An 11,732-nucleotide genomic window follows, 5' to 3' on the forward strand; every position below is an offset into this window, starting at 1 on the left:
AAGCTGAATGGCACCTGGGTGAGGTGTCTAGAACGGTGACTCTGGGATACCGGGCGACCTCTCAGAGTAAGCAGCCTTATCCTTGCATGCGGGGCTCTACAATGATAGACGAACCCCTTTCCCTAGCTTCTCGTGGGAACAACAATGACAACACCAAACATAGTTGTAGTAAGTGCGGTTCAAAACAACAGAACGCGCAGGGCGCTCGACAATGGTTCGGCCAACAATGCCGGCCAATCTAGAGCTGGGGGAGCCAATGAAAATGGATTCAATGCGATGGATCGGCGGGATCTCGTGACCTTTGGGTGGACGGAGCAACTGAATCAAGACTTGCTAGACTGCTACGTTGCGAGTGTGGCCCGTGCACGGGGTTACATGGCACGGCTGCATGCTCTGTGGTGCGAGAAACACCCTGAGCTATCGCACTTTTCGCAGCAACGTCTGCAAAACCATGCTGAACTACTCCGTAAAAGGGGCTATGTAAGCGGAACGCCTACTCTACCACAGCTAGAACAAGCCGGCAACAAAGAAAGAGAGGCGACACTAAGACCAACCGCGGGCAGGCATCCAATAGATGAAGAGCGATGCTTTACGACCCGGAGAAACATCAACACCAAGGTTTCTCTCAAGCTGTCTCATCCGACAGATTTGGTCTTCCGAACTGTCGGCGAGGAACAAAGTATCTGCAACGAACATCCTACTCATTCTGATGTTTCTGGGTCAACCAACTGTTAATGTCTTCAGTGACCAACCTATTGGAAATGCCTAAAACTTACTCAGGTCCAGTAAAATTTCCCTTTTCTGCTAGCTTTGCTAGTTTTCCGATATCTCATTGCCCCTTATGCCGCTGTTTCCCAGGCTCCAGAGCAGAGTGACTCGGTATTCTGTCGCTAGTTTAGTCAGTGCCTCAAAGCACTCCCATACTAGTAGCGATTTGGTCGCTGTTCCATTTAGAGCCATAATAGCAGCCCTGCTATCTGAGTAATTGCGAATATTTCTTTTATCCCCATACTCCATTGCCTTATAGGCGCACTGGAGCAAGGCCATAATCTCAGATTGTAGAACTGTTGAGTAGGACCCTATCGCAATTGTGAAGCCGATTCCGTGCCTTCTACGATATACACCTGCTCCAGCCTTCTCCTTGTTCCCGGAGCCATTTGTGAACCATTTGTCTCCATCACTGGACAGGTCTGCCTCACCGTTAGCCCATTCCTCTTCCGTGGATAGTCTAACTCGGTATTTCTTTTCGAAGAGCTAGCGACATGTGGACATTTTGTCCATGAGCATACTCATTGTCGGCCTCCTCGCGATGTCGATTTATATCCACATAACTGTCGAGATGCTGCTATCGTTGACCATATTTAATCTCCAGACCGCTTTCACAGCCGCGGCCTTCATAGTGAAATGGAGGGACTCCAAACCTATTAGTGCCCCCAGGGCCATCGTGGGTGTCGACTTCGTGACACCAGTGATACCTCTCAGAATCAGTGCCTTGATCCTTTCCAGTCGGGTCTTCACAGTAGAAAGTTCGACCCTGGTTCACCAGACGACTGCCGCATATATTAGTCTGGATCGCAGGATCGCTGTGTAGTTCCACATATGTGTCTCCGGTTTCAAGTCCCAGCTTTTTCCTATGGCTCTTCTATAGAGCCAATGCGTCGCTACTAGCTTCTTGCACTTGTTTTCTAGGAGCTCGTTTCATGACAGCTTCTTATCCAGAATGACATCTAGATATTTCGCTTACCCTTTGTTTTCGAGTTTTTGTCCAGCCAATTTCAATGTATTGGTGGTTTCCCACTTGTTCCTTCTGGTGAACACAACTGCATCCGTCTTACTCAGATTGACTGATAGTCCAGTTCTCTTAAACCATGAATCTACTATTCTCAGTGCTTTCTGCATTAATCCGAAGAGCGCATCCAGATGCTGACCGCGCACGATAACCAATCATAGCCTCTAACGTGGAGGCCCAGATTCGTGAGTAGATGAAGTAGTTCATCCACTACCAGGCACCACAGGAAGGCTGATAGAACACCTACCTCAAAACATTCCGAGTTAACGGTTCCACAAAAAGTGGTGTTACCCTTAGTCATGGTTCGATTCCTATGGACCAACATGTGGCAGGTCTATTCCACGACTGAACTAGGCACATCGTTTGCGATCATGGCCGCCCTGATCATCTCTCCAGAGGTGTGGTTAAAGGTTCCTTCGATGTCCATGAAGGTTCAAATCGCGAAACCTTTCTGGTTCAGTTGTCCTTCAATTAGGTTAACTGCAGTGCTTATGACCGTCTCAGTTGAGTGGCCAGCCCTATAGGCGTGTTGTTGCTTGTGAAGAGGACTAGTTGACAAGACCTTATTGCGGATATATCTGTCCACGAGTCTTTCCACTGTTTTTAGTAGGAAAGATGTGAGGCTAATGGGTCGGAAACCCTTGCGTGAAGTATAACCAATCCTGCCTGCCTTTGGAATAAAGACTACTCTCGCACCCCTCCATGCTGCCGGAACATAACCAAAATTTAGACTAGCCCTAGCAAGTCTGACAACCGGCCCAATAATGTTCTCACCAGCCCTCTGTAAGAGGACTGTAAAATACTAGCTTTTTTCTACGGTTCAGGCAAACCCAGTCATACCACGGTTTCTTCTCCACAAAATAAGAAGACAGCCTAGCAATTATACCGGCTACCGACGCCGCTTTCTTAATAGAGAATATGAGCAAAGATTGTCGTCCATTGTATGCACCGAGTCCGTATTCGAAAAGCTTAGGTTAGATAGCGACAAACTATAAAGGAATATCCTCGAATTCCTCGCTTCAAAGTACTCGAATTCCTTGCTTCAAAACCTCCTCTGTACCACCCATTTCTACATTTTACAGCCATGCATTTTCAAACATTCAACCGAACCAAGACCCCTTCCACACACGTCCCGATCCAACACAGATCTTTCCTCAAATTCGATACCCACCGAGAATTACAGTAATGGAAGGATATAATTCAGATGACGTATACAAAAACTTTTTTATTCGATAATTACACAGGCCCACAAAAAAAGTCTGCACGAGACAAATGACTAGGCTACCCTTATGGATTTTGAGACGCTGAAGCCAAATATGGCCTCAGAATTTGTCCTACATGTCTCAGTTTCTCCCTAGATTCAAAAAGTAGGGTAAAGCCTAGGGATTTTCTCGTCACACAGGTCATACAAGAAATTTGTCTGCACAAGACAAATAATTAGGTTACCCTTATGGATTTTTAGCTGCTGAATCCAAATCTGGCCTCAGAATTTGTACAACACGTCTCAGTTTTCCCCTAGATGCAGAAAATAGGGGAAAACTGGGGTTATTCTGAACATTAGTTTAATAATACCAGCATATATAACAATACACGTGCGGTTGTCATATTCTTATGTGTTGTGGCTCTTATAGATCAAATTCAAACACAAAAAAATCCCCAGTGTGCTTACCGTTTCCTCTAGTTAGGATAAATCTGCAGAAATTAAAGGTCTTGCGTATGTTATACTCACCTATAAAGAAAAAATAAGTCAATGCTATTTCCTCTGTAGTTTTGCGCTCTCAATAGGAATTGTATCACTAATTTTGTCGAGCTTCAACCATTTTCTCCTTAGATGCGAAAAGTAGGGAAAATCCTCTGTTCACAGAGGACATACAAAAAATTTGCCTGCACGAAACAATTTATTAGGCTACCCTTATGGATGTTGAGCCGCTGAATTTAAATCTGGCCTCAGAACTTCTCAGACACATATAAGTTTTCCCCTAGATTCCGAAAATAAACAGAAACCTAGAGATATTTTGGACGCTATTTTGATAATACCAGTATACGCGAAAATGAACAGATGGTTGTTATATTTTGAAGTGCTGCGACTTATAGAGACTTAATTTGTACACAAAAATTCCCTAGTGTGTCTTCCGTTTCCCCTAGCTTGGCTGATCCTAGGGAAATTGAAAGTCTTTTTTATATTATATAGATTTGCATGGGAAAAATTTCAAAAATGCCATATCCTTTGCAGGTATACATGCTTAATCTAAATATGGACCCCAAATTTTTCGAGTTTGTTCAATTTTCTCTCAAGCTGCAAAATGTAGGGAAAAGCCTAGGGAATTTCTGTTCACACAGGCCCACCAAGAAAAAGTTGTTTGCACGAGACAAGCGACTGATTTCGTATGCAAAAATGTAAAGGATACACTCAAGAATTTCTGTGTAAAAATTAAGTCTCTACAAGTCGCTGCACTTAAGAATTTAATATCGATGTGCCTATTTTCGCGTATACTGGTATTATTGAAATAACGTGCAAGTGATCCCTCGGGTTTTCCTTATTTTCTTCATCTAGGGTGAAACTGAGACACGTAATATCAATTCTGAGGCTAGATTTGGATTTAGCCGCTCAAAATCCATAAGGGTAGCCTAGTCCATTGTCTCTTGCAGGCAACTTCTTTGTATGGTCTATGTAACAAGAAATCCCTAAACTTTTTCTTACTTTTTGCATCTAGAGAGACATTGAGACGTTTAGGAGAAATTCTGAGGCCACATTCGGATTCAGCGGCTCAAAATCCATAAGGGTAGCCTAGTCACTTGTCTCATGCAGACAACTTTTTTTTGTGGACCTGTGTTATTACTCAAGATAAACAATGAAAACGTAGAAAAACTTTCAATCAAAAATCGATCTTTAAAAAATTAATATGCTTATTTTTGTTTAATAACAAATTGATTCCAAATGAAAACCACGTTACGGCAACTTCGACCAGTGGGGCTATTTTTTCGATGGGGTCATGGAAAAAATGTTAATTTAAATAACTAATCGCGAGAAAGTTGTTCACAGGACATTGAGAAGGCTTTTCTTACAATTTGAAGAAAATCGGTCAAAAATTGTGGTAGTTACAGCGAGTTGAAGTCAAAACACTCTGCCGCTGGAATATTTTGTTGTTCTTTGACATTGCTGCTTTGTGGCTTAGGAGCAATTGAGGATAAGTGCTGCGCTGCAGCGGCAGCGTGTTTTGACTTCGAATCGCTGCCGTTTCCGCAATTTTTGACTGATTATTTTCAAACTTTTCAGAAGAATTGTCCCACTGAACGAAGTTGGAGAAACGTGGTTTTCATTCGGAATAAATTTGTTATAAAACAAAAACAAACATATTAGTTTTCTAAACAAAGTGCCTTGCTCATGGTCATCGCTTATATATTAAAAATTCACTATAGAAATGTCAAGCATTTTTATCAACAAACGGCCGAATAATCTCCAGTTGTGTTTTACAAAACATCGATTTTTGATCACAAAATTGTCTACGTTTTTATTGTTTATCTTGAGTAATAATTACACAGCCACACAAAAAAAGCGTGCGGATCTGGTACCAAGACACACGTATTCTTATGGATTTTGGGGCGCTGAATTCGAATTTGGTATCAAAAATCACCCATCACGTCATCGTTTAGCCATAACCTCAAAAAATGCCGAAAAATCATGCACTAAGGCTAGTAAATTTCAAAATAATGCCGGTGATGCAAATTTTCACTTCAAAAACATGTCGACAACTGTGAAGGATCAACCCTTGCCTGATATCAACTTATTTAACATAACTTTACCGAACAGAACCTGACCTCACCTAACGTGAATTAACAGAAATTTATTGAACTACACGTAAAGCTCTGGAAGCATATTTTCCCATTAGCAAATGTGTGCTACATTGAATCTGTCAACTCGAGCCTAACTTAGAAATAAATCTAACCTAGCCTAACCTAACCTAACCTCACGAAACGGTAATCGGTAAAACGGTAAAGTTATGTTAAATAAGTTGATATCAGGCAAGGGTTGATCCTTTACAGTTGTCGACATGTTTTTGAAGTGAAAATTTGCATCGCGGGCATTATTTTGAAATTTATTTGCCTCAGTGCATGGATTTTTTGTCACTTTTTGAGGTTATGGCTCAACCATGACGTGATGGGCGATGTTTGATACCGAATTTGAATTCAGCGCCCCAAAATCCATAGGAATACGTGGGTCTTGTTACCAAATCCGCACACTTTTTTTTTGTGTGGCTGTATTATCGAATGATAAAATTTTATGAAAAAAGTTTGTTGGTCGCATTAAGCTGAATACGAAGGTATATTTTGTTTTACGGTTCTTAAACTTTTTTTATCGATAAATTTTCCCGGGTGGACAATACTTCTACGCGGTTTCGATCGCTTATCGAGTTGTTGCATTTGTCGCCACAATTCCTGTAGACGTACAAGTACTGAATCCAAACTTACGCAAATTGACTCTGTGTCCCTGCCCAGGCTGAAATATGAGGTGTGTTCAAAAAATAAGGTGACTTTATGGTTTTCTCAAAAAATATTCATTTATTCCTCAATATTTATGTTTTCCCCTTCAAAGTAATCCCCCTCAAATACAATACACTTGTGCCAACGCTTTTTCCAATCATCGAAGCACTTCTGATAATCATTTTGTGGCATAGCCTTTAGTTTTGTGGTTGTTGTAGTTGTGGTAAGAATTTCTGATGCACTACGCCACGGAAATTAAAGAAAATAGTGAGCAAAACTTTCACATTTGCCGAACTTGACGTGCTTTTTTCGGTCTTGGAGACTCAGGATACTTCCACTGAGACGATTGGGCTTTAGTTTCGACATCATAACCATATACCCACGATTCATCCCCAGTTATAACCCTTTTGAGAAAATCAGGATCATTATTGACTTCATTCAACATTTCCTGAGCGATGGTCTTGCGATGGATCTTTTGATCGAAATGAAGCAGTTTTGGAACAAATTTCACTGACACACGTCTCATGTCCAAAACGTCCGAAAAGATAGCATGGCATGAGCCAACCGATATACCAAAATCTTCAGCAACTTCTCTGATGGTAGTTCGGCGATTTTTCAACACCATTTCTTCCACTACTTGAACGTTTTCATTTGTTGTTGACGTGCTGGGACGTCCAGGGCAAGGTTCCTCTTCGACATCCTCTCGGCCTTCTTGGAACAGCTTGTACCACTTATACACATTTTTCTTACTCATAGTAGACTCACCGTATGCAACTGTCAATATTTCAAGAGTTTTAGAGCCGACTATAAATCGTAATGAAGCATAGGCGGACTTTATGAAGATCCACTCAATATTGTCGAATTTTCTGGAAAACATACATGATGAGAAAGCCAGAAAGGGGGTGAGCGTACACGAGCCGCCAGAAGTCACGTTTCACCTAAGAAAAGGATTCTATGAAAAAGAAAAAGTATTCTTCAATCGTTCCTTGTATTAACAAGCTCTTTTCTTGGCCAACAATAAATACTTAACGAAAAAAAACGAACTTGTTTTCTGAAAAAACACCCAAAATACACATTTTGTTAATGTAATTTGTTCATATTATTATTAATAATTATTATAGTATGAAATTCATTCATAATAGTAATGTTATGAGATGAATCAGTCACAAGATGAGAAAGAATAGTATGAAAATGATAAAAATGTGAGAAAATTAACTTTTAGCAAATGATTTGTTTATTAACAAATTTTTTTGTTCAATTTTCACTGTGGACAATTTTTTAGGATCGTTGTACTAACTCATTGAGGCAATTGTGGGAGTTTTTTCTCAATTGATACTAAAAAAATACATTTTTCCGGTGGTTTCTTTATTTGTCTTCAAACTGCCTCGAGTAAGCCAATTATAAGAAGAGACTGAAAAAACTATGTTTTTGTTTAAAACATCCCTAAAGTTCACATTGGTTATAGAAATTTAATTATATTATTGTTAATTATGATTCAAATATGAACTTTTTCAATCATAGTGATGATATGCGATAAATTACTCACAAGATGATGAGAAATAATATGAAAATACAGTGAAACTCTTCCATACCGCCGATTTTGGAGCTGACGGTGCGCAGCTCCTGTTGTACCTACCTGTGGCGCAGCGTCAATTCTCAGAAGAACTATAGAAGAGATAGTTATTGAAGGGTTTCACTGTAATACAAATTCGTGGAAGTCAAAGTTTAAGAAATAATTAATTTATAAATCATTTTTTGCTGGATGCTCGATATTGGATAATCTTCTAATAATTTTGCACTATCAAACTGAGGTAATTGCGAAACTTTTGACTCTATTTCCAAGAAGCTGGAGGACTAAACTAAAAACATTGTCATTTTACCACCATATATTTGTTTGTTTAAAAAGAATTGGAGACTTTTTTTAAAAATCGGCCTCGACAACTCTCTCCAAAATTTTATCAGCTGTCAAATCCTTCTAGAGGCTAATTTCTAAGACCCTTGAGATTAGGAAAATGCAAAAAAGTCGATTTTTTTAAACTGACAAAGTGTACTCGTATTTTCCCTGTAACAACTAGATTAATTGTTAAGTCCTTTCACGGCTTTAACACTTTTGTCCACAATTTTTCAATTTCCTAAAAAAATTCAATATTTTTCTAATTTAAAAAATGTTCAATTATTTAATTGTGAGATTGACTATAATCTGTTTTTAATCACAATAATCTTGATCTTCTTTGCGCAGAAGGAAGTTTTTCATCTCACGGAAGAAGTTCACAGCAACCTTTGTATCGCTTTGACCCAGATGAAAATACTATAATACTCAAGTCTAGAGTCGGGGATATTGAGGTGGTTCGCTCGACTTTCGGCGGTACTAATCCTATTAGTGTACCGAAGACATGTACCTTTCTGGGTCATCCTACACCCCGTGGTATTCCGACTCTTGCTACTAAAGGAAATGAAAACTTTCAAACCGTTCCTCTTATTAATACTATAGATCACGTGAAATATTGTGTGGCATATTTAACAGAAAATGAAGAAGTTTTAGGAGTTAAGGCTCCACCAACTGACCAGGAGGCGGCACGTGACCAATATAACGGTAAATGAACAAGGCGTAAGATTTTCCATATACCTAGAACCTAAATATAGAGTTTACCATGCTCCAGGTAGGGCTTACTGTTCTAGTAAAATTTATGCAAAAAATCAAATTGGATAAATAATAAATTTATTTTTTCTTAAGAATTAATAATATTAATTTATACTTTATTTATTCACAATAAAAGTTTAATTCATTCAGTTAAAAATGAAAATTTTAATATTTTTGGGCACTTGGCAGTTTTTCTTGCCAAGTTCTGGAATTTAAAAAATATAGCATTATTGTCTACACAAAGAACATTTGCAAGTACAAATATTTAAAGATTTTTATTTTGCATGCCGAAAACTAGAAAATTCCATATTTTCATGTTAAAAATTCAACTGCTTTGTAGAAAGTTGGGGTTTTTGTCTTAACTTGTTGACAAATTTCAAAGATTTCTAGTAATTTGAATGGTTTTTCCAAGAAGTTGAAGGAAAAGCTTAATTTAATTTAAATATTCATGAAATTTCAAATGATCTCTACTTATTTTAATGGATTTTTACGATTTCTAAACGAAAGCTTAAACAGGCATCAAGGGCTTTTAATGGATTTCAGGAGCTTTCAAAAATTGTAAGCGATCTAAAAGAATTTTGTGGGTTTTCAAAAATTTCAAGAGACTTGAGAAATTATGAAAATGAGATAAATTAAATTTAAGGACAGGCGTAGCTATTTGAAAGATTTCTAAGAATTTCAAATATTTTCAAAAGAACTAACAGTGGTTTTTAAGAAAAATTTAATTAATAAGTTTAATTTACATAATATTCAAGGAATTTCAAATGCTTTCTATTTATTTTTATAGGATTCTGACGATTTTCAAATATTTGAAGGGTCTTCAGGAATTTCCAAAGGACTTTAGGGGACGAATTCAATTTTATTTCCAGGGGTTTTTACAATGTCAAGGGATATAAAGGTTTAGCAAATTCTAAAGCATTTTAATGATTTTAAGTCGTTTACAAATCTGGCAAAGAATTTCCGGAGATCTAAGGGATTTCAGAGGACCTCCAAGTATTATAATTGTTTCCGAAGAGTTTATAAATCTCAGGAGATTTCAAAGTTTTTCTAGAGAACTTTGCAAATAAAATTATATACAGTAGGTGCCAAAAGTATTCGTCTACCTCTTTTTTATGACTGAATAAATTCTCTTAATTTTAATTATACCAATTCTAAAAAATGTCTCTTTAAAAGGTTGATGGTTTTCGAAATTTTGTTTAAAATAAGCCTAGGGTGAAGCGAATTTGTCTAGTTTTTCAGTAGATATTGCAAAAATAGTGTAAATGTCAATGTTTTCTCAAATTTTCAATAACTTCCGAAATAGTCAACATTTTTCAATGTTCTTGGGCCATTTTGAAGCTTTTTTTTTACCGTATCACAACAACTTACGTGTATAATTTGTAAAAAAATTTCTTTTCGAATTGCAAGAACTTGAAGTTGTAATGAAAAAAGTTGGATAAATTTAAAAACATCTTATCTGTAGGCAAATCAGAATAAAAGTTAAATAAATATATATTTTGGGGAAATTACATAGAAACTTCATCATTATATGTTTCATATATTTTACAAAAATGTTGTTGTTACCAAAAATGATATTTCAATGTTTCAAACTTTTCAAAATGAGCTTCAAAATAAGCCCAAAAACTTTTAAAAGTGTTGACTATTTCGGAAGTTATTGAAAATTTAAGAAAACATTGAAATTCACATTATTTTTGCAATATCTACTTAAAAACTAGACGAATTGGCTTTACCCTGGGCTTATTTTAAACAGAAATTAAAAAACAATCAACCTTTTAAGGAGACATTTTTTTAGCTGTGGTATAATTATAATTAAGAGAATTTATTCAGTCATGAAAAAAGAGGTGGACGAATTCTTTTGGCGCCCACTGTCATTTATTTTCCAAGGATTTGGAATAATTTCTTCATTTTCTAACTATTTTAAAGATATTTCATCTAGGTTGTACATTAATTCTTTTAAGATTTTCCTATTATTTATTCCAATATTGATTAGTGATTATCTTATAATCGTTTTCTGTATAATGATTTTCTGAAATAAGTTTCCCATAATTGCTAAAAAATGGTAGACAAATCACGATGAGCCTATAGCGCTATACTTGTTTTGGTATAATATTGTTTTGTAAGAGTCAGATAATTTTACGCAGTCTCTATGAAATCTATAAAAATCTATTTTAAATTTATACAATCCATGACATCTCGAGAAGTATAATGCGATATATTTTGTTTACAAACCTATATTTTCTTTTCAAGGTGATCCAAGTCTTCTCAATCCTAACGCTACGAAATCTTATATCACTTATATGGGCTTCGACTTCGAGGTGACTCATTTTCCTCTGAATCCACTCTTACCGTCGGATATAAAGCATTACCCTTACAATAAAAATAATGAAGAATACACGTTAGGTTATATTACCACATTTGCGGTGAAACCCATAATGATGAGGTTTGGTGTCATTCGATTTTTTGGGATATGTAGAACTAGAAACCCACATTATCCTGGTGAACACATTGTATGTGAATCCGCTCATCTTCATGTGAGGGACGTTCCTACGCTGATCAAAGACCACCTCCCTAAACACATGGTGGCAGAGCTGCGCGCTTTCAAGCCGAACTGACCAGGGTCGATGAGCAATTCCAATGTGTGTAAATTATGTGAAAGTTTGGGGATGAAAATTTCTGAATAAAATCACAATCAAACAAATATCAGTCCTACTTGCATATACAGTGATAGAAATTTCTGTAGGAATTTTCAGAGATGCGTCACTAAAGCTTTATGCAGAAATCATTTCTAAATTTCCCGAAACTGTAACAGAAATTTCAGCA

General features: G+C 37.2%; 1 protein-coding gene across 1 annotated transcript in view; it reads left to right on the forward strand.

Moving 5' to 3' along the window:
* Positions 1–11,524, forward strand: part of LOC117181181 — a 16,030-nt gene extending 4,506 nt beyond the window's left edge. The window contains exons 4-5 of the mRNA XM_033373751.1: positions 8,511–8,864; positions 11,160–11,524. Coding sequence (XP_033229642.1) covers positions 8,511–8,864; positions 11,160–11,524 — 719 coding nt within the window. The remainder of the gene's footprint in view (positions 1–8,510; positions 8,865–11,159) is intronic.
* Positions 11,525–11,732: the final 208 nt, after the last annotated feature.

Source organism: Belonocnema kinseyi, chromosome 1 (genome assembly GCF_010883055.1).
Source record: "Belonocnema kinseyi isolate 2016_QV_RU_SX_M_011 chromosome 1, B_treatae_v1, whole genome shotgun sequence".
Lineage (NCBI taxonomy): Eukaryota > Metazoa > Arthropoda > Insecta > Hymenoptera > Cynipidae > Belonocnema > Belonocnema kinseyi.